This window comes from Papio anubis, chromosome 2, assembly GCF_008728515.1.
Source record: "Papio anubis isolate 15944 chromosome 2, Panubis1.0, whole genome shotgun sequence".
NCBI lineage: Eukaryota > Metazoa > Chordata > Mammalia > Primates > Cercopithecidae > Papio > Papio anubis.
The window spans coordinates 60,069,640-60,092,953 of record NC_044977.1 but is presented as its reverse complement, the minus strand read 5'-3'; the positions used below and the strand labels follow the sequence as shown (position 1 = coordinate 60,092,953).

The 23,314-nt window shown below is 45.0% G+C and overlaps 1 protein-coding gene and 1 long non-coding RNA gene across 18 annotated transcripts in view; one reads left to right on the top strand and one right to left on the bottom strand.

Annotated features, from left to right (window-relative positions):
* The window catches only part of ITPR1 (inositol 1,4,5-trisphosphate receptor type 1), a 354,333-nt gene that overhangs the window by 322,827 nt on the left and 8,192 nt on the right, over positions 1-23,314 (top strand). For all 13 annotated transcript variants that reach the window (XM_009200308.3, XM_009200306.3, XM_009200305.3 and 10 more), the window contains 2 exons: positions 2,080-2,240; positions 20,602-20,763. In XM_009200308.3, coding sequence (XP_009198572.2) covers positions 2,080-2,240; positions 20,602-20,763 — 323 coding nt within the window. The remainder of the gene's footprint in view (positions 1-2,079; positions 2,241-20,601; positions 20,764-23,314) is intronic.
* Positions 14,016-23,314, bottom strand: part of LOC116273530 — a 142,913-nt gene continuing 133,614 nt past the window's right edge. For 3 of the 5 annotated variants that reach the window (XR_004181850.1, XR_004181848.1, XR_004181855.1), the window contains 2 exons: positions 18,404-18,513; positions 14,016-14,858 (listed from right to left, as the gene is read on the bottom strand). This is a non-coding gene — a long non-coding RNA (uncharacterized LOC116273530). Of the gene's footprint in view, positions 14,859-18,110; positions 18,514-23,314 lie in introns of all 5 variants that reach the window. The other 2 variants (XR_004181856.1, XR_004181853.1) reach the window with 2 other exon arrangements.

The following is a 23,314-nucleotide window of genomic DNA, read 5'->3' as shown; positions in this document are numbered from 1 at the left end:
CTGATGTTTGCTCATGGTAAGATTGAGGGTATACGTTTTCCACAGGAGTATCGAAGACATGCTGTGGTGTTCTTCTCATTGCATCATATCAGGAGGCATTGTAATGCCAGTTCATCTCCTAACTGATATCTTGGCTCATTGTAACCTCTGCCTCCTGGGGTTCAAGCGGTTCTCATGCCTCAGCCACCTGAGTAGCTAGGATTACAGGTGCCTGTCACCACAACTGGCTGATTTTTTGTATTTCAGTAGAGATGGGATTTCACTGTGTTGCTCAGGCTGGTCTCGAACTCCTGAGCTCAGACAATCCACCCGTTTTGGCCTCCCAAAGTGCTAGGATTACAGGCATGAGCCACTGCGTCCAGCCATGATACTAACTTTGATCATTTGGTTAATGTGCTAATTGCCAGGTTTCTCCAGTAACTCCATAAAGTTACTTTTTTGGAGAGACACTTTGTAAATATCCTGCTATTCCTTAAACTTTCACCCCTTAGCTTCAGCATTTATTGATGATGTTTGACTGGCTCTATTATGATGATGGTTGCCCAATGATAATTTGTATTATTACTTCTACATTTCTGTATTGGCTTTTTTTTTTTTTTTTTTTTTTTGAGGCTGAGTCTCGCTCTGTCACCCAGGCTGGAGTGCAGTGGCCGGATCTCAGCTCACTGCAAGCTCCGCCTCCCGGGTTCCCGCCATTCTCCTGCCTCAGCCTCCCGAGTAGCTGGGACTACAGGCGCCCGCCACCTCACCCGGCTAGTTTTTTGTATTGTTTAGTAGAGACGGGGTTTCATTGTGTTAGCCAGGATGGTCTCGATCTCCTGACCTCGTGATCCGCCCGTCTCGGCCTCCCAAAGTGCTGGGATTACAGGCTTGAGCCACCGCACCCGGCCTGTATTGGCTTTTTATTGTAAGAAAGAATTTTTTCTTCTCCTGACATGTGTGTATATTTCTGTGTTTGTATTTGTAACAACATGGACTTATGGATTTTTATTTTATTCAATGGGCTATAATCTTTCACTGTCATTATTTATTTTGATGTTCAAATTGCTTCAGATGTGGCCAGTGAGACACCTTTCCAGCTGACTTCTGGGTTTAGTCATATTATCTTCATATTTCTATGTACTTTCTGACTTTTTTGGCATCATTACATATTCCAGGCGTAGGCTCACCTGATACATTTCCTGACCCATCCCCGGAATCAGCCATTTCTCCAAAGAGCCCTGGTTCTTTTTACTGAAGAAAGGTATTTAGAAGCCAAGATCTGGGGACTGAGTGTGCTCATTCCTGTTGGTGTGCTGCTGCTCTCAGGGCTTATTAGGGTACAGATCTAGAGGAGAGGTGTATGCATCTGCATATGTGTGTATGTGTACACAGCACATGTTTCTGCACACATCTGTGACTATATGTATGAAAAACGATGAATTCATACTGATACCTTTAATCCCATTTCAGCATTACAGGGTTTATCCTTTCTCCCTTTCTCTATTTGCGTTCTTTTCTCAGGCAGTGAGGAATCCAGCTCCCATTATCCTCAATATATTTATTTGATCAATCCTAGAATACATAGAGACTAGAATTGCCCACCCGGGCCTCTTCAAATTATAAACCTACCAGCTAGAGTTCAAAATTTGTTTAAAGTTCTTGTTGTCCTTATTCTGCTTCCTCAAAAGCCCTTAACATACCTGCATTTTGGCATTTACCTGGGCAAAGGGACTTCACACTCCCTGGTTGTCTGCAATGTGTGAGTGTGTCGCACACATTCTCATTTTACCCCTAAACACTCCTGGAACCTAGACGGTGGTCGTCCCATTCACTGACAAGGCCACTAAGGCATGTGGAGATGAAGCAGCAACTGCTAAGTGGCAGAGGTGGGATTCAAACCCAAGTCTGTCTGACTCACAGCCTGTGTTTTCCTGCCATAATGTAAACATGAATGCACTTACAAGGCCAACAGAATCCGACTCTTTATAAAGACAGGAGTGAAACCACAGCCCGCTTTCTACTGACAGTTCTGTTACTGATTTTCTCCTTTACCAAGACTGCTCAGTTGGGGCCGGGGGCTTTTTGTCTAATTTTTAGGCTTGGAAAGAGACAAGTTTGACAACAAGACTGTTACCTTTGAAGAACACATCAAGGAAGAACACAACATGTGGCACTATCTGTGCTTTATCGTCCTGGTGAAAGTAAAGGACTCCACCGAATATACTGGGCCCGAGAGTTATGTGGCAGAAATGATCAAGGTGAGTGGAAAGGCCTCCCGAGAGCAAGGTGGTGGGCCTACTGGCCTGGCTTCTCAGCTCTGAGCAAGGCCCCGGCAGCCCATGGGGGAGCTGCACAACAGAAAAATAACATCCGATGTTGCCTGAGCCCTTCTCACGGATGGGGCACTGTGCTCCGTGAACTTCATGTGTTCTCTCGAGTGATCCTCAGAACCACCAGACAGGTGGTATCAGCCTATGTTCATGGGGGAAATGTTGAGCCTCAGTGTGATTAGCACGTGACCATGGAGCTGGGGCTGGGATTTTAACCGGGATCAAACTCCATAGCCCGATTTCCTGTCGCTATGTTAATCTGCCTCTTTTCTTGATGATGCTTTTTTCTCCCTTCTTTTTAAATAACATCTACTCTCTAAGAGGTGTCTTAGAGGCAAAGTGATTAGCCTGGTTTGTGTTTGCCCTCAGCCTTGCCTTTCTGGGAGACACTCTACTGATCATTAAGACGTGATCATATGATGGAGGAATTTGAGTTCCAAATTAATCTTCTCGCTGATGCGAAGTGTGGATACTATGTCCCAGGAAGGGGAGAAGCTGCTTCAGGCTGTTAGAGAGCACTTCTCAGGCAGGTTTTGCCGAGATACCAAACGTGCGCTGTGGGTGTCCCAGGCCAGCTGTCCTTTCAGACCTGTGCTTTTCAAGCATCATTAAAATGTTCAGGGGTGGAGAGTGGAGTGAGAAGCATGAACTGTGAAATCGAGCGAGTCTTTGTGATTCACGCTGGCTCCCTCTGAGGAGAAGGGGCCAACTCTCCTTCCAGTTACCAAGGACTTGAGCGCTCGGCCTGATAATGACTTACGCTAAAGGAGCCTGCTTTTTATGTAGATGTAATTTTCAAGCTTTTTATGTAAAGATACTGGAAGTCAGGTCTGTTCAGATAAGTATCATCATTGACAGGCCTAGAGGCAGCCAGGCTTTCAGTTTTATTGCCAGCAGGGCAGCGGTTACGTGGTTGTATTTGCTGAATACCCCAATTACAGAGGCACAGAGGCCTCTCCTAGGCTTTGGAGGGCTTTCTGGAGATACTGTGCCGTCTGCACCTTTGAGGTCCTTAGAGTTGAATTCTGTGCTTCCCAAATTTTAATGTACATGTGACTCATCTGTGGAGCTTGTTAAAATTCAAATTCTGACTCAGCAGTCACTTCCAGGACTTGAGATATTCTGCATTTCCAACAACCTTCCAGGAGATGCCGAAGCTGCTGGTCCGGGAATCACTCTTTAAGTAGTAAGAGCCTCACAGCGGAGACAAAACAGATGCTTACTTAAGATTACTCTCAGAGGGGTTGTGTGAATGATGAGGAGAAATATTGCTAATCCTTTACATACAGTTGACCCTCTTTGGTTTGTAAAGTCCTCTCACCTCTAGTATTGTATTTGGTCGTTAAAGTTACCCTCCATGGGGAACCTGGAGGAAGGGACTTCTGGGGTGGGGAGAGATGGATGGAGGTTCATGGCGTAACTTTTGAAAAAGGTTTTGAAAGAGAGGATGAAGACACTAGGGTCATAGATTAGCAGAAAGAAAGGAGAAAAAAAAAATCAGCACTGAGTGGAGAGAAAAAGACACAAGTTGCAGAATGAGGATGATGGCTTATCCCTTTTACAGATAAAAGCCAGGCTGGGGGTTAAGCGACTTCCTAGGAACAGCTCAGAAGGAACTGAGCCAGAATTCAAACCAGGCTTGGCTGACTGTAGAAATCGCATTCCATAATCATGTTGTTGGTAGGAAACTGGGAGGATGCTGGTGATTCTGGGCAGACTCCTATTTTTAAGCAGATTAGGGATTTCTGATGGGTGCCAGTGTGGATTTCCACAGGTGAGGTTTCCAGGGTCAGGACACATTAACTGAAAAGTCCTCAATTCCTCTTTTCCTCCAATTATTGACACTGGCAAATTAAACCCTACTCAGTCAGCATTTATACTGACACAGATCTGTCCACATGCACAGATAATGACCTTCATTTGCATTCGAAGTCTTAATGTCTAGAGGAGGCCTGTACTGTTCACCCTTGACTTATGTTCCTTCTCACCCTTCACTTTGTTCTCTTGTCTCTAAAGTGTTTGAGCGGGTCCTATCTTTAAATCTTCCAGAGGCCAGTTTTGAAGTTTTCTGTTAATCACCTTACTTTCCGGTCACAGAAAACTCTGGCACACTTTTGGGTTTCTGTCTCAATCGTGGAGACTTAAAGGCGTCTTGTGAGCAGTCACTTGATGAGGATTAAGAGCCAGAGTGACCTGTAGCCCGCCACCCACCCAGCCCGGTCAGAGCCCGCTGCATGGCAACACTCTGAGAACCCGGGCGTTTGGTGTGCTTTCCCCATCCACATCATTCTTTGATTATATGAGACATCTTGTCAGAAAAGCTAAAAATCTACAGTATCAAAGAATTATTCTCTGAATGTTAAAGTTGTTGCAGAACCAGATGTTCTGTGTGCTAAGTGGTGGCTCAGAGAAGCATCAGATCTACCAGCTAAACGGTGGTGCCTTCTTGCCTGCGCTATCTGCTGTGGTGTTTGGTCTTGAAACCACAGGAATCCCTGCTGGGGACTCCTAAGGGAGCATTAGCCCCATCAGGGTAGCAGCTGGGGTGCTCAGCTGAGTCATTTGGCGTGGGTGGGGGCTGGGGCCCCGTGGGACCTCAGAGCTGTGGTGCAGAGGCTACAAGACCACCTGCGGGCCCCGATTAGTCACACCCTGTGGAGGCAGCCACAGCTGAGACGAGGCCCCCACAAGCCTCCCCCTTGAGCAGGGGCATCCTACCCACTGCTGCTGAGAGGGAAAATTAGGTGATCTCTTGAATGAGCCAACCCCAGGAGGCTGTAGCTACTCTAGCGTGGAGGACAGAGAAGGGACAGCTGATGGGCAGTGGCAGAGATGGAAGGAAAAGCAGGTTGGAGGGCTCACTGCCCTCTTGCTTACCTTGTCTTTGAGACAGGCTCTTTTAGGGTATGTGGTCCTCAGGAAAAATACCTCTTGCCTAATTGCAGAAGGCTGGGATGTTGGATTCTTCTGCAGCTCTCCTTTAGCCCATGGATGAAGATCCCAGAGACTCCTGGAGACTTGTGGAGTGACAGCTGCCAAAAGGCAACCCAAGAGAACCAATGGAAAAGGCCTCAGATGCCACTCAGGCAGGGAGGAGCCCAGCTGCCCTGAGAGCAGCTCCTTGCAGACAGCAGCATCAGAGATAGCAAATGGGTTTTCATCTCAACCCACACTGGGTCATAGAATTCACCTGGGGCACTGTATTGAGAAGGGTTCTTGGAAACCCAGGCTGACTTGGAAAGAATGACATTTGCGGAGTCATGAATGAAAGAGGTGTCTGTGTGCAGAGCCCTGGCCCTCCCTGCCTAGACCCGTATCCCAAGGGCACATTCCCTCCATTGGTGGCTGCTCAGCCATGTGAAAACACAACAGCCTGTCTAGATCAGATATTTCACCTTTCCTAATTCCTGCTGGAACTGGCCTGCAGACAAGGTGACAGGACCTCTTCTCGCTGTAGATAGAAACAGTGTGTTTCTCGTCATCTCTGGAGGGAGGGAAAGAGGGAACATGCAAAGAAGCTCTGTCTTAAGTTGAGAACTCTGCAACCAGCTGTTCACCCACAGGTTAATCTTGTTTAAACATAATAGATAGTGTATTTCCCTCTCCCCTTTTGGTCTTACCCTCTCTCCTTTCACTGGAGATGGGAGTATCCCCCCTCAAAGCTGGGGCCAGGCTGATGCCTACCATGAAGTCCTCACTACCCAAGAAGTGGAGGCAGCAGATCCAAGGTGAGAGTTTCTGCTCTGTGCCTTCCCGCACCGCATGACCTTGGGCAAGTCATGGGACTTTGCTGACCTGGGTTTCCTGTCTGTACATCGCGGTTCATACCACCTCACACATCCGTTGGGTGGTAGACATGAGATAAATGAGACCTGGCAGATGGGAGGCACGCATGGAGGGAGGGAGCAGGTGAAAGAACAACTGAGCAACAGGCCCAGAGCACAGCCAGCCAGGAAGCAGGGGCTGCGGGGCTGAGAGCAGAGCTGACAGAAGCATCGTTTCCTATGGTTCCAAGACTCTGCAAGACTCCTTGGCTGTGGGCATGCTGTCACTAAGAAAAGTCAGAGTGGACATCTTGACTCTTAAGAGCCTCCTCCCCTGGAAAATCCCTATGTCTTCCTCGCTCTTGAACTTTAAATCTGTAAGCGTGCTTAAAAGTTGAGGCAGGGCATGGTTGACATTAGCGTTCTTTGTTGAATAGGGCACAGATACTTGTGAATTCCATCCATGTCTTTAGTGGTTTCCTCTACTTGCTTTTACTGCCCAGAAGTAGGGCTTTCAGTGATTTGGGGAGTGGACCCCGAGTTCTGTGTATTCAAGGCAAACCTTAGATTAATCATGAAATCATTCATGGTTCGCTGGTAGATTTGTCCTTCAACTCAAGCACCTGATGGAAGGCGATGCTGTCGAGTACTCAAATGACCAGGGGAAGTGAACCCTCCTCCACTGTATCTCACAGTGCCACTCAGTTCCCGAGATGCAATTTCATATTCATTGACTTGGGCCCCAGACAAGCCTGTGCTTTCAGAAAAATGTGACTGAGGTGACCTGACATAGCCCTTGGCAAAATCAAGGGAAGAGAGAAAAAAACTTCCTTTCCCTGCAGGAACTTGAATTTGGTGCCATCATCGTTTTGGTGATAGCCTTTTTTAATAAGCAAATTTTTATTAACCTTGATCTACATTTAAGTTTTCACAGTAATTTATATGCTGCACACCCTTTTTTGAATAATTTTAGCACTGTTTGGCTTTGCTCTAGTGCCAACTAAACTGAGAATTTGTATTAGTCTATAGATGATGATTTGAAAGGCCATGCTATTGGAGCTATTTAATCGAAGTAAGTGGTGAATTCATCATGAGCACTTTGCCTGACAGAATTTAGATACTGCACCCTGGGCATGTTTCAGGTAAAAGACCAAATATTTGATTCCCAGCAAAGAAACAGCAGCCCATTTTTCTAGTACAGTCAAATGCAGAAGACTAAATTATTCTTGAAAATTAGAAATTTGAGCAGCATTAAGAAGGAAGGTTGGTAAAGAAGACCAAACAGTAACTTAAGGACACAATAGTAACGATACGGAATTAACATGCGTGCCCATCAACAAATGAATGAAGAAAATGTGGTGTATAGATACAATGGAATACTATTTGGCCATAAAAAAGGAATGAAATCCTGTCATTTGCAGCAACATGGATGGATCTGGAGGCCATTATCTGAAGTGAAATAAGCCAAGCACAATAAGACAAATACTGAGTGTTCTCATTTACATGTAGAGGCTAAAAAAAAACAAAATCGATCACGTGGTGAGTGGAAAGCTAGATAACAGAAACTGGGAAGAGAGAGACGGGGGAAAAGGGAGAGGATGAAGAGAAATGGGTTAAAGGGTACGAACATCCAGTTAGGTAGAAGGAATATGTTTGATAGCACAGTAGAATGACTATAATTAACAAGAATGTGTGGTGCTTGGGTGATGGACACCCTAGATACCTTGACTCGATCACTAGGCACTATATACATGTAACACAATTTCACATATACCCCATACATTTGTACAAATGAAAAAAATATAAGACATGTCTTCTGCTAATTATAGATTGCATTTCTATATCTTGGAATTCTGCCCTGTTAACATAACTCTTACATTTTCAGAGGTGTGTTTTTGAGTGAATTGCGTATAAAGACAGACTGATCCGATAGAATATTGTTCGTCCACATTTCAGAATGTCCTGATACCTTGGACTGCTCTGGCTACTCCTCTAGGATAGCATATTCATTGACTAATATGGACAGTGAAATATTGGGGGAGAACCTGCCTCGCCATGATAGCCAGAGAGTTCTGGAATGCAGCAGGGCTGCCGTTTCTGGAGGAGCAGTCTGTGCTGGGCTTTGCTTTACCCCGGGAAGGGCAGATTGGATAGTAATGAATAGGTCATGTATAATCAGTATGCATGACATAAACACTATCCATGCATGATCTCACTTAATTCTCATCACAGCATAGTAGGTGGCACTATGAACATTTTACAGATGGGAACCTAAAGCTCAGGAAGGTTGAGCAACTTTTGCAGGGTCGCGGCGCTGGGAAGTGCTAGAGCCAAGACTGAAATCCAGAGCTGCTGAACCAGAACCCACCCTCAGGTTGTCCTGACTCACATATCCACATGTGGTTACAGATGTGGTTACCTCTGTGTGCGTGCACACAGCCCTCCTGTCAACCTGCAGCCACTGGTTGGCTGGCGGCCTCTGGTTTGGACTGGTGCATCTTAGACTTGGACTGGCTTATCCCCCAGCCCCAACCCCAAGTGATACTGAATTAGCCTCCTTTAAAAGAGGCAAGATGCAGTAAAGGCCCCTTTGCGGGTGGAGAGAAGAGTGGGAAAGAGGATCTCCCGGGGATGCTGACTGGCTAATGCATAAATCAGTAAGACAGGAGTTAGATGGGGTGTGACTCTCAGAGCTGCTGTGACTCTCACCAGCAACCACGGCTCAGACAACCAGCTGAACACTCTAGGGCTTGCTGAGAAGGCGGGAGTTCAGGAAAGGGTATCAAGTGCGCCCTTGCAAAGGATGTATCTGAAATATATGTTAATTTTGACCTGCTGAAATATGAGAAACTTCACTACCCTCACCTTAGCTTGAAACAGGGAATGATATGTCCTTTGGTGGCCAGATTCAGGAGATGTCTAAGTAAAAGGAGGAGGACGATTCACTAGAACCACAGCCAGACTGGAGCTTCCACACCCAGGTGACTCATCTGAATGAGTTTAACTCCCTAATAATTACACATGAGAACGTCTGGTCCATCATCCTTTAAGCCTGGTGCTGACTTTTTCTCACAGTGGGGGTAGACACCTGTCTACTTTCTCTCTCAGCCTCTCCTGCTCCCTCTTCCTCACCCTCAACATTCCATTGGAGATTTTCCAGTTTGTTCCATTATGGGTTAGTTCACTTGACCTCTTCAGAAACTAGCTATACAGGATCCAGAAGCAAAGGAGCAATTTTCCAGATCAAAAGTAGTCTCAATGTGGCAGCAAGTGGGATGTTCTCAGAAGGTGGTGGGGTGCTTTTGCATAGGAGGGGAGAGTCCAGGAGCCCGCATTCCTGGAAAATGCTTTCCTGAAAGCTGCGGCTAATTTGCTTCAAAAAAGCAACAGGCAAGAGAGCCTTTTTGCCTGACAGCACCTCCTGGGTAACACTTCCAAGCAAATAAGTTCTGTTAGCTAATTCAGTGCTACTAAACATTATGAGGAAACGTTTTGAGAAGATTCAAAAGCAGTAGGACATCTGGCCCTTGTGTTTATCTATATTTGATAAGATGACACAGGAAGCAAACACAGAGAGTAACTCGTTAACAAGGGCAAAAGATCAAAATGGAAACTGAACACCTGCGTGTCACTACCTTCTGTTTAAAAGGGGAACTGGCTGAAGTCTTACACCTTTCTTGACCCAAGAGAGAGCCTGTGAAATCTGCAGACACTTTCTGAAGTTGGGGACAACAGCTTCCAGCCAGAGGCAATGCAAAGAACCAAGTGCAGGGGCTGGTGGGAGTAGAGTTACCTGTAGATCATAATTAGATAAGAGTAAGGACCTAAGTAGGGGGGAAAAGGTGGTGGCAGCAGTGACCGGAGCCAAGAAATGAGCATAAAAATTCGCAGAGGCATCATGGGTCATCTCAGTTGAAGGAAATCAGAAGCTGGAGTCCCTGCCAGACAACACTTAGGTGCAGGAGAGAGGAAGGGCGAGTCCAGCAGGGCGTGCACTTAACCCTGCCCTGACCTTTCCGGCTGCGTGTGCATCTCCTCTGTGCACGAAGCAGGCAGGTCCTGGCTGTTGATAAAGCGCAGTGGACGCCCTCTGCTTCGCGCAGATGCACGCTGATGGGTTTGGGCCTTTATTCTGAATTCCAGTGAGTATGCTGGGAGGAAGGGAGTGCCTGGGTATGTTCCTAGAATATTGATATTTCAGCATTGGTAGTGCTGAGCAGCAGCTTTCCTTGTGGCCTAACCTGGGAGGCCACGAGCGCTGGTTAAACTGTCACCTGGACTCTGAAAGCCGTTAACCATGGGTGAAGATCCAGCCCGTGCTGCCTGCCAAATACGATTCCGAGAATGCCCCCTGAAGTTAGCTGGCACCACGGCAGAGTCAAGAATATCAGAGCAGGGAGGAGTGAAGAGGGATTTGGCACTGGCTTCCCGGTGGCTGGAAACAGTGTGTCAGCGTCATTGGACTCGCCGCCCAACCAGCCAGGCCTCTCTCACCCCACCCTGTGCACTCGAATTTGGGTTCGTGTCAGTGGCAGCTGCACAAAGCAGTTGCTGAGCTTAAGTTTCCCCACCCAGCCTTAGAACACATTCTGCCCTTTAGTCTAGAGGGGATGAAATCACCCCTTGTTCCACGGAGCACTTCACAGGCACTTTCCTTTCATTGTGAAGCAGTTGGCATTTGGGCCCCGGTTCTGCACTGACCTCCCAGTGCTCTCCTCCGAATTTCCTACATTCTGACCTTTGTGGAGGGTGTGCCAGGTGCTGTTTGTAACAGTGAGTTGAGCAGAGCCATGATCCTCCCTGAAGGAGCTTGTGTGCTAAGGGAGAGCATGGGGCGTGAGTCAGGTATACCCAAGAGTCTAGTCCGTGAGACTGTGCAGGACCTGAGGGTTATGCGTAGACATTGTTCCATCAGCCACTGAAGACTGGCTTCACCGCGCATGAAACCACTTCTCCCCATTGGCTAGTTGGTCCGGGGATGTATGAGTTTGTACGTGCTTATTACACACATGAAATACCTGCATACATGCACATTTTCCCCAACTTGGCAGATCTGATCATCTCCAAAAGTGCATTTTCTCCCCACACCCATACCTGACCCACCCTCCTGCTCCTTCCCCGACTGCACTGCCACTGTGCTGCCCCACTTGCCCTTTACTTCCAGACATCCTAACTACATTTGTAACTCCCCTGCTTCAACTGCTTTATTTCCTGTGTATTCTAAATATTGACTGTGTCTGGTAGCGCTGGACTAGAGTATCATATGATACTGAGAAGTGTGTCACCATAAAAATGCACTTATAAAACTGCTCTCACCTGGAAAATGTTCTGAATATGACTATCTAGATCAGGTATATATATTCAGAGTTCTTTAAAACCTACGTCTTTACAGTGAAGCCTACTGTCATGTCTCTAGGAAATGTGAGAATGAGGAAAAGATGTCAGTATTTAAGGATAGTCATTTGTATGTAAAAGATCTACAAGGTGAACTAGACTGAGTTTCCACCTTTTACAAATCCTCTCTCTTCAGGGCCTCAGTTTTACCACCTATAAAATGAGGAAGTTGAATCAAAGGGTCTCTTGTGCCCTTTGTAGCTCTAAGATTCCCATAAGCAACATTCAGAGTGGGGATAGGAGTTCGTGAAATATGAAACAGGAAGGTGTGAGCCTTAGGGTCTGGGTCAGGGATCAGAGTACAAGGGGCTGGTTAGAAAAGGGGAGGGTTTGGAAAGGATTAAGGAATTTGGAGAACATCCACATGGCAGATGATCTCTTTCCCCCTGAAGAGATCTAGCAGTGTGGCACCTTTCTTCCAAACCACTCTTAAGTCGGTAACAGTGCTGGTACCCTTCTCACTTCTTCATGAAGTCCTGTAGATGGTGAGACGGATAATATCTTCCATCACTTCTTTCTCAGTGTGTCTAGACAGGACTGACCTTGAGTAAAACCATTTCAGCTCAGAGCTTACCAATATAAAAAGCCCATCAGATGATAAAGCTGAGATGGAATGTGGTTGTGTTGAAGCAGCTTATTGGTGAGGGTGTGTGTGTGTGTGTTTTCAAAGATAAATGTATCTTTCCCTGAAACAACAGCACAGAACTTTGGAAAGATGTTTCAGTAGGCTTAAACACAATGTATTGTTGTATAAAAGCAGTAACAGATCAAAGTTGAACACTAATGGAATCCAGAAAAGAACAGAAGAAAACCACGAAAATTGCTAAAAATCCTCATACATGGCCACTGGGAATGTTCTGGCATATTTCTTAGCTAATCGAAAGTGCAGGGGAAGTTGCCTAAGCAAGATGTCATAAGCCAGCTTGGACGCTGATGTGGGGAGAAGGGTGAGTGAGCCTGATTGTTCTTTATTCAGAGTCTCAAATGGGCTCGCCCTGCCCTCGTCCAGCATGGGTGGCTGGCCCCACCTTTTTCTCCTCCTGTGACCTCTGGTTTCCTCAGCCTGGCAGCCTAGGTGCCCAGGACCCAGCAAGTGTCCACCCTGTTTATCATGGTCCCTGTGGGTGCCCAGGGAGTCCTCCACCTGTGGCCCCAGAATGACTTGGAAGGATTATTCTGCGGCTGGCTCTTCCTAGGGATTTCATCAGAAACGGGTGTGGTTCTCTCTGCTGGGATGAGCCCATCTTTGTTATGCTGTATCATCCAAGAACAACTATGGAGTCTGGGAAGGGTGATTGGTCATTCCAGTCCAGCTGAAGATTATATAATGTGGACTGTTTTGGTAATGTCATTCAGAGCTCAAAAACAGAACCAGACTGACACCTTGATTTGTGCAGTTTGGATACCCTTCATGTGGCTTAGTTGGTAAAAAGAGAAATCAGTATCCCTAACATTTTTATCCCAAAGAAAGAAAGGAACTAACTTTACACAGGAGCTGAGTACTGAAACGAGAGTCAATACCTGGATGGCAGTGCTGACTCTATCCCCACTCTAGGCAGATGACATAGTGATTTATAATACTTTCGCATAATGCTTTCCAGTTTATGGGACATTTTTACAGCCATCTGATCCTTACAGTAACCCAGTGAGGTAGCTGGTGAGGTGATCTCTTTCAAAAAAGAAAGAAAGAAAATAGACCAGGTTGGTGAGCTAGCTGACTCATATACTCATTCACCATCCTGTATACACACAACTGAAACTCTTCTTATTACAGGCCATTGTTTTTTCTACTGACACACTAATGTCACAAGACTGTGGCAGAAATGTACAGAACCTGTGAAATACAGGGATATTAATATGCATGTTGTCTGAAGTCACTGTACTTTTGGGACAAAGAGAACTGAATTCCTTGAATCTGGTGCTAGCCAGCAAATTCCGGGTGTGGAATCCCATTTTAAAAAAATTAATAGACTCACAAGATAGAAGAAAAAAAAAAAGGAAAAAAGGACAATTTTTTAATAAGATAAATTACTAGACTTTATTTTTTAGAGCAGTTTGGGGTTTACAGAAAAATGGGGCAGAAAGTACAGAGTTCTCATACATGCCCTTCTCCTCCTGACTCCCTGCCAGTTTCCTCTGTCAGTAACGTTTTGTATTATTGTGGCCTGTTTGTTAAGATTTGATATGCCAATATTGGATACATTGTTATTAATGTCCCTCCATCATTTGCTGCTTACTTTGCGGCCAGCTTTTCATATTGTGCATTCTGTGGGTTTTCACCAATGCAAATGACACCTATCCACCATTACAGTATCATACAGAATCGTTTCTGCTCTAAAATTCCTCTGCACACCTCCTATTTATCACTCCCTCCTTCCCTCCCCCTGAGCCTCAGGCTGTCTCTGATCTTACTGTGTCCAAAGATAGGAGCCATTTTTTAGGTTTTTGTAAAACATGTATAACAGATTTTTTTTTTTTTTTTTTTTTTTTTTTGAGACAGAGTCTTGCTCTGTTGCCCCCAACTGGAGTGCAGTGGCACCATCTCGGCTCACTGCAAGCTCTGCCTCCTGGGTTCAAGCGATTCTCCTGCCTCACCCTCCTGGGTAGCTGGGATTACAGGTGTGAGCCACCATGCCCAGCCTATAATAGATATTATTAAGTGGTGTTTCAGAGCCACTGAACATAGTTAAAGATGACTATTTTTTCACCAAAACCAACAGATTCTGTGTTTTTGTTTTTGGAGGGTTAGGTTTCATTTTGTTTTGCTGTGATCTTAGAAAAAATAGCTCTAAAGATTAATTTTTTTCTTCCTTTTCAATGAAAATAATCACCCTAGCTCATAAAAGGGACAAATGATTTAAAGTCAGTTAAGTGTCCCATATTCCTGCTTTTGAAGACATAAATATTATCTTCAAGCCGCCTCCTCCTGACATTTTCTGAGGGTTTAAATACATGGAGAGGCCAAATCTCTCAGGTTTCCAGGCCTACCCCATACCCATTTCTAGTCATTTCCATCACCTGAGCATCCGTAGGCATTCTGGGAACATCCAGTTTGTCTTCCTGCCTGGTAAGAGCAGTAGAAATGAAGCTGCCATTTGAGTTGGAAAGACCATCTTTGCCTCCTCGCATCTTCCCAGAGGGGCTTCTCAAGGGCCGAGAAAGCAACAGGACCATTTTTCTAGGACCCGTCTTCTGTCCCATGACCCTTTCTTTTGCCCTCAAGCCCCCCTCTCCCTCAACACCTCATTTTCTGATTTAGCTATAAAAGATTCAGCAAAAATGTTCCATTGTTTAGGTGGTAAACATAATACTCTACCTGAGCAGACTTTCTCTGAGGAGGTGATTGATTACTCGGTAGTCTTTCTTAGAACAGCCTCTTCTTTTGAACCTGGGAAGAAAAAAAAAAATACCCCACTTCTCAGAATGATTAGCATTTGCATCATACAATCCAACTTCCTCCTCCGTCTGTCTGTCTCTGTCTCTCTCTCTCTCACACACACACACACACACACACTCTCTCTCTCTGTCTCTCTCCCTCTTTCCAGTCAAGGACATTTCAAGAGGTTGGTCAGTACCACCCCCACATCTAAAACTTCGTGTTTGCCTTTGCAGGGACTTTTCCAACTTTACCTAGAAAAGAACTAACCAGAACCTTAGCACTTGTGGTCAGCCTGCTTCCGGCTGTGGCTTCAGTTAGTTTGTCTGCTCTGAGAGAGGAAGCACTTGCTGTGACGGGAACTGCACTGGCTGGATTGTAGGAGGACCAGGGCAGACAGTGCCTAATGACATTGGTATGTGAGATGCCAGCAGCAAGGAGTGAGTGAAGCAAAGCAGAGTGAAGCCAGAGTCAGACCCAGTGGCAGATGCGGCCGACAGACGCTTAGTGACCCCGTAATCCTCTCCCCACCTTCCCCTCCTGACTGCATATACACACACACCCTGAGATAATTCACAACAAAGTGTCTTAGCTGAAGATGACTTTTCCAAAAATCCATTAGAAGCCAAGACACTGAGACATGTTTTTGATCTTGAATAGATAATACTGGCAAGAGTCTGCAAACATTTCTAGGCCTTCAGAATCTGGCTGGCTGGAGAGGCGTGGGTGACAGGCTTCATTGGAGTAATCCAGCACTCAAACAAGCTCAGAGTTTTGTATGAAAGTCTTAGCTAGAGAGAAATTGGATTCAGGTGTTCTCTCTCTGTACCTATTCCAGTAATTGGGGTATAGTGTAAACATTTGCACTTTTGAGATTTAGATTCTCTGTGCAGAGGGGAACCCTGTTGGTGGGGAACTTTCTACCACACTAGAGCCTGTCCTACTGCACAGGATGCAAAACCAATGGGAAATTGAGAGAACAGTTTGGCTAAAATTGCTAATTAATTTTAACTACCAGGTACTCCTTGGTAATTTGAGATTTAATTTCATAGCCTAGGATGATGATTTAATTAAAACACTGGCAACACCTAGGATCTCAAATTTGGTGCTCTCCCCACTTCAGTGCAGAAAAGATACGAATGCTTGCCAGTAAGATCCCTTCTAGCCCATTTTTTCATTATAAGATATTAAGGGAGTCAATGGGGGAGAATCTGTGTGGTGGTGATTGATAAATTTCTAGACCAGAAAATCCTTTTGCTATCTTTGCATTGAAGGCCCCCTATGAAATGGAGAATGAGGCTTTATCCCTAGGATGGGAGCACATGGGCCATGTGGCCTGCAGAACGTATGACCTTCTTTGAAGCGCTGGGTTTTATCTTTAACATTTGAGCACTTTGGGAGGTGGTGATTGGATCACCTGAGGTCAGGAGTTCAAGACCAGCCTGGCCAACCCCATCTCTACTAAAAATACAAAAATTAGCCAGGCATTGTGGTGCATGCCTGTAGTCCCAGCTACTTGGGAGGCTGAGGCAGGAGAATAGCTTGAACCCGGTAGGCAGAGGTTGCAATGAGCTGAGATGGTGCCACTGCACTCCAGCCTGGGTGACACACCAAGACTCCATCTCAAAAAAATAAATTGACCTTTCTATCTGGTCTAGGTAATTTTTTGAGTTTAATATAAAAATAGTTCAATCATTTACCATTGGTTAAAATGGATATTCTACATTCTAAAAAGATGCATTATTTCTTTTTATGGCTTTATGTACCCCTTGGGTAGGGCCATCGAGTCCCAGGATTACAGGTATGCCATGTAGCAGCACAAGACGCAGGGCATCAGTGCCTCTCCACCACCACTGAGGTGAGGGGCACAGATGCCAGGAGTAGCCCTCGGCATGCTGATGGGCCCCATTCGTGTCTTCAGCACACACTCTTTGAGACACTCACATGTGGAGGTCGGGCCTCCGTGCAGCTCCACAGAGCCGAAGAACTATGCATTGAGACCTGACCAGTGACCACAGTTCTTGGACTAAAACAGCTTGAGAACAGAGACCTTGTCTTTCTCGTCTTTAGATCCTTAGTGCTCAACACCATGCAGGGCATAGATATTGTAAAAGTTCAGTAAAAGGCTGGTTGAATGGAGAATGTCTGTGTATTTTGCATTTATTTGTTCAAAGACCCTTCTGAAATCATTGCTTAGAGGGCCAGGAGTCACATACGGCATGAAAGAAGGTGAAGAAAATTCTCATTTTAATCTGTAGTCATTTGGTCACTTGCTATTAGAATAAGGGAGATAAGCTGTTCCTTAAACTTTCAGCTATGTGCAGACTCTTGCATCGGTTTTCTGGAGTCTTTTGAAGGCCTCATTAATGTGGACTCTGTTTGGAAATCTGTGTTTTCTATTTTTATAGAAGGTTTGCTAAGCAAATGAACATATGAAGGATTTGAAAGCCAGATTTTAGATGGATTCACTAACATTTTAGGCAGTTTAGCCTTCATTTGCATGTCAGTAATAAGTGAGCTACAGGTGAGTTCTGACTACTAGCAGTGAGGACTGTGAATGTCCATCCTCTGTCCTTTCCACTGGTCTGGTCAGGCAGGGCGACCTTTCACAGAGCTCCTGCTTCCTTCTGTTTCCCTCAAGTCTTCAACAGTCTGAGCTGCTCCTGCCTGTCTGCCCTTATCCCCAGCTCCAGCCACACTGGAGCCTCACTGTGCCAGTGCCCTCTGTGAAATGCCCACACGCTTGCTCAAGGGCTAACCTTCTTTAGGGCCAAGCCTTGCTTGAAGAGGATTCTAGCCAATCAATCACTGGCTGTTGGGTCTTACTTGGACGCTACTCTCTCTACCGCTCCTAGATACAACATAGCCTATATTATTCCTTGTTTTTTTATTTGTTTTGAGAGAGTCTTGCTGTCACCCAGGCTGAAGTGCAGCGGCACAATTATGACTCACTGCAGCTTTGACCTCCTGGGCTCAAATGATCTTCCTGCCCCAGCTTCCCGAGTAGCTAGGACTACAGGTGCCCACTACCACACCCAGCTAATTATTTTTATTTTTTATAGAGATGGGATCTCACTCTGTTGCCCAGGCCAGTCTCAAACTTCTGGCCTCAAGCTATCCACCCACCTCAGCCTCCCAAAGCACTGGGATTATAGGCACCAGCCACCAGAACTGGCCTGGCCTATTAAAAAAAAAAAAAATCTAGATGGTCATTCTCCTTAACTAAATTGTAAGCACTTCAATGGCAGGAATTCTATCACATACTTAGGCATCAAAACTGCTTGTCCTTTGAGGGGGTCTAGGATGCAGTGACCATGTCTGTGTTGCTCACTGTAGTATCCTCAACATTGTTGTATCCAAAGTGGGACTTTGGATCTTTTTTCTTGAATTTGTTTTCTTCAATTGAGGTCAGTCTGCAAAAACATGTAGCAGCCACCCGTGAGTATCTAGGGCCTTGTGCTAAGTGATCTCTCTGCAGCTGTGCTTTGGTTTGTGGCTTCAGCAGCCCAGCCCACATCATCCCTCCTCCCCTCGCCCTAGGGGGAGTGAGTGATCACCAGTGATCCGTCGCCTCTGTGTGCCCTCTTCTGAAAAATGAGGTTTCCTCCTCAGAGTTGCATAGTCCTTGAACATGGGCTACGTCCTTGGTGGGAAGACGTGGCTATGTCTGAAGGATTGACACAAGAGAGATGAGTATGGTCAGTGATAGGTCACTGCAGCTGCACGGGAGAAAACTGGTTACAGATGGGAAAGCACTTTGGGTTTCTAAGCTAGTCATCTCTGAAATGGAATATTTTTTAATGATCTTTTGCCCATTGCTCTGTGATGGGAAATTGATGAATATAAGCTAACGTTAAGACACATGAATGAAGTGTTTATTCAGGGTATAGGAAGGTAGAGATTGCCACTGTTCTCCTCCAGCAGTCACGATAAGCAGCTCAGGCTTACTACCTAAGCATTTGTTATCAGGTTCCATGCAGAAAGAGAGTTGCGTATCATTCTGTCCTTCCACAAGCTTGTATTAATACTGAATGTCTACTATGCTCTAGTCAGTATACTAAGGTGGTTCCTGCCTTCATAAAGCTCACAAACCCTGCCCACCCACCCACCCACCAATATCTTAAGCAAACGCTCTGTGACACCTTGCTGTCAATGTGGTATGACTTCTTGTGATATTTTTTCATCTAGTTCTTATATGGCTTCTGTATTGCTAGATGGCCCTAGGTCAAGGTACAGTTTAATAATCTCACTTGATTTGTAATATTTAGACATGTCTCATGGAGTTCTGTTATTTTAAATATATTGATGTCTTCTATTGTATACAGCAGAGGTGAGCAAACCCAGCCTGCTGCCCGCATTTGTAAATAAAGTTTTACTGGAACATGGACATACCCATTTATTTATTTACTGGTTGTTTGGGGGTTATAAGAGAGAAGCTGAGTAGTTGTTACAGAGACCAGATGGCCCACAAAGCTGAAAATATTTACACAGAAAATGTTGCCGACCCCCATGGTGTACACACAGCAACAATTATCCACCATTCCGAGTGTGTGTGTGTGTGTGTGTTTGTGGGAGGGGGGCTTGTTTTAGAAAGACCATTAAATGTATCCTTAGAAGATGAAACTGGTCCAGGTGAGAATGACACCAGACATGTGGAATGAGTCAGTTTTCTTCCCCCTGTCTCATGCTAAGCTTTTCTTACTGTTCATTCCTGCCTCTCTATACGGAACTTATGTATGCGGCATGCTCTTTGGGAGAAAGGCATATGTGGGCAGAAGGAAGTGAGGTGGGAGGAGGAGTTGTCCCATTCTGTTAACCAGTAGTGAGAAATACTGTTTACAGGCATAAGCTATAGACATCAAAAGGATGGAGATGGACGGGGGAGGAAACTGAATGGGCCTGTCTTAGGCTAGTTGCCAGCACCCATCAACCATTTCAGGCTGGAAGGAAAAGGAAACACGGGGAGTGGTTTTTATAAGCTCACAAACGGGGACATTGACGGAGGAGCCTATTCCCCATTTTCAGCCTCTTAATAATCTCCTCACCCACGCAAACACATACATGCACATGTATCTGTGAAGTGACAGAACACTTGGGACCTTAAAATTCACTTCACTTCAAGTGTTTGCAAAAGGTTTTCCCAGTATAATGCATTTTAAAATACACAGCATAATATGAGGCCCCTCGAGCCGTCAAATTCAAGGAGACAGAAAATAGAATGGTGGTTGCCAGGGGCTGGGGGGAATGGGGTTAATGTTTAATGGGGATGGAATTTCAGTTGGGGAAGATAAAAAAATAGTTCTGGAAACAGATGATGGGGATGGTTGCCCAGCAGTGTGAATGTACTTAATGCCACTAAACTGTATGCTTAAAATGGTTACAATGGTAAATTTTATGTTATGCATATTTTACCACAATTTTTTAAAAAAACAAACTCATCAGCCATGTAATTTGCAAAGATCAGAGCTGCAGTGGCAGTATTCAGATTTGGAGATTAGGACTCTTGTTTGGAACCTACATTTCCTCTAAATTTAAATTTAAAGTGACTTCCTCTAAGAATTAAGAGTTCCATTGTATGCAATTAAAAAGATAGCTACTGAGCAATTAAAAAAATACACAGCACATTAGTTCTGCAATAGAAGGAGATAACCTAATGAGAGCTAGGAAACATGGCATGGTAAGCTGGCCCTTCTTGTTTTTACCTCTAGAAGTGACTCAGTCTTTTTTTTTTTTTTTTTTTAAACGTGGATTTTAGGAAAGAAACCTTGACTGGTTCCCCAGGATGAGAGCCATGTCATTGGTCAGCAGTGATTCTGAAGGAGAACAGAATGAGCTGAGGAACCTGCAGGAGAAGCTGGAGTCCACCATGAAACTTGTCACGAACCTTTCTGGCCAGCTGTCAGAATTAAAGGATCAGGTAAAGAAAGAAAATCCCAGTGCCTACCCCCTATCGCCATCCTCACCCCCACTATCACCACACCAAATCTGATGAGGAAAAATCAGTAGTGCTTATGTTACAATGTTGAGGCGCTTCACCTAGATGGAAAAGGGAGCCGGGCAAGAGGACAAACCCACTCACTCCTCCAGTCTCCTCACCCTAACCCCCTTCACTCCCCTTTTCCAGGATAAAGCCATGGTGCTACTTTCAGTGCTGCTCAGGACATGGTTTTAATATGAAAAATAAAACCAAAAAAAAAGGGGGGGAAATGCAGACTACTTCAGTGAAGTACTGTCCAAAAACCACTATGCATAAAGCTATACCCTTTTTACTTTATGTACTGATGGAAGATTAAAAGCTGTTTCTTGTTTTGCTTCCTAGCCCTCAGACTTGTCAAATCCTCACCCCCAGATATTTAAATTCAGCATCCTAGGCTAAACCATAGTCATGGAAAAGCCCTTTTGGTTTCATTCCTTTCTCAGCAGCTTACTGAGTGGCTATCATAGTACAGGAATTGTGCCAGGTGCTGGGGATAAAACAGTGAATAACATAGACATACTCCCTGATCTCACAGGGCTTAACCATCTACAGAAATACTGCCCACACCCTGCTTCCTATCCATAAGATAAGTGCTTTGCTCTTATCCTACGGATAGGAAGCAGGACGCGGGCAGTACTGCGGGCAGAATTTAAATTGGAACATGGTGTTTCCAATTTAAAGTAAGTTGTAGGAGACATGTTTATACCAAACCCTGCGTACTCTTCTTCCACCCTTTTGACTCCATTGAAATGAACCTGCCACAGTCACCAGGTGGTTATCTAGTGATAGGATGCAGCTGTGTGTTAAGGACTTGTACCCTGGGTGGTAAGCAGACCCTGATTTGTTTTATTAGTGCTTTTCTGTAAGTGACTGGGATAATCATGTCCAGGTCAGCATTTTATGTGAGTTTCTGAAAGCTCTTTAATCAACTCCATAGACAAGATTATAGTGTTGCACAGCAATAGGCATGGGCCATGTCTGCACTGGAGGTAAGTTGCAAGGTACACCCATGGGTGATTTATCACTCTTACAAATATCATAACTAATGAAGACCGCATCTAGAATGCTCTTACTGGAGACAGTTTACAGAGCATTTTTCCAAACTGTACCCTGAGATGCCATTGGCCTCAAGTTCTTTTCTTTTGTCTGTATTAATATGCAAATAAAAAAGACTAGTAGGAAAAGAAGGCCTTATTTATGAAGGTTGTCTATAGCTCTGAGCTTGGTAGCAACATAAAATGAGTAATAACCTAAATAAGTAAAACCAATGAAGATCTAACTAGATTACTTCGCTTAATATTAGCGTTTTAACCCCTCTATGAAACATTTGGCAAATGTTCTGCAGGACTAAACTGACTCTTGAGGACATTGGTGGCTACAGCTGCTTCTGGCACCCCCCCCCCCCCCCCCCCCCCATCCAGCAAGCTTTAGTTATCTTCTTCTCCCATTTGAGATAACTGTGGCTACCAGAATCTCAGTTAAATCAGATGTTTAAATTAGGTGCCAAAAAATCTTACAGACACTGAGCTAATATTTAAATAAAGGAACACTTCATTTCTCCATAAAATCTGGTGCCATTTTCCAAAGAAACAGAGGATCTTTGTTTCACACCCGTGGTACTGGAATTGCAACAGTGAGGCATTCTAGCTCTCACGTGCCAATGCAAGTGGTGTTCATTCTTGCTCACTCATTTCTGCTTCTCATTGTCACACTTGGAGGCTCTCTGGGGGTATGTTTCAGTTGATCTGAGAAACTAGGTGTTACCAATTTACTAGAGAGTTTCTTAAAATGTATCTGAAACAAACTATTAATGGGCATTCTGTGGTGGTAAACCAGGCACCGCCTCCCTACATTACCTGTCCTTTCAGAGCTAAGAATGTGTTATTTTGAATTGTTCACAAAGAGTGACTCTGAATCTGCTTCAGTGCACACTTTACAAACCAGTGAGCCTCGTCAAAGGAGTGAGTTGAGCTGAGGAATTAAAGAATACAGGTACAGTGCCGGGCATAGTGGCTCACGCCTGTAATCCCAACATTTTGGGAGGACGAGGAGGGCGGATCACCTGAGGTCAGGAGTTTGAGACCAGCCTGACCAACATGGAGAAACCCTGTCTTTACTAAAAATACAAAATTAGCTGGACGTGGTGGCCTATGCCTATGATCATAGCTACTCGGGAGGCTGAGGCAGGAGAATCGCTTGAACCCAGGAGGCGGACGTTGCGGTGAGCCGAAATCACGCCATTGCACTCCAGCCTGGGCAACGAGTGAAATTCCATCTCAAAAAAAATAATAATAAAAATAAAGAATACAGGTATAAGAGAGTACCCAAGACTTCAGATGTCATCTCACCTCATTCCCTTATTTTCTTGATGAGGATACCAAAGGAGCCCAGAAGGTTCTTAGGCATTGCCAGGGCGGGAGCTCCTGATCATCCAGAGGGGGGGGGGGGTGTGTGTGTGTGTGTGTTCGTGTTCATTTGCTTTGTTATGCCT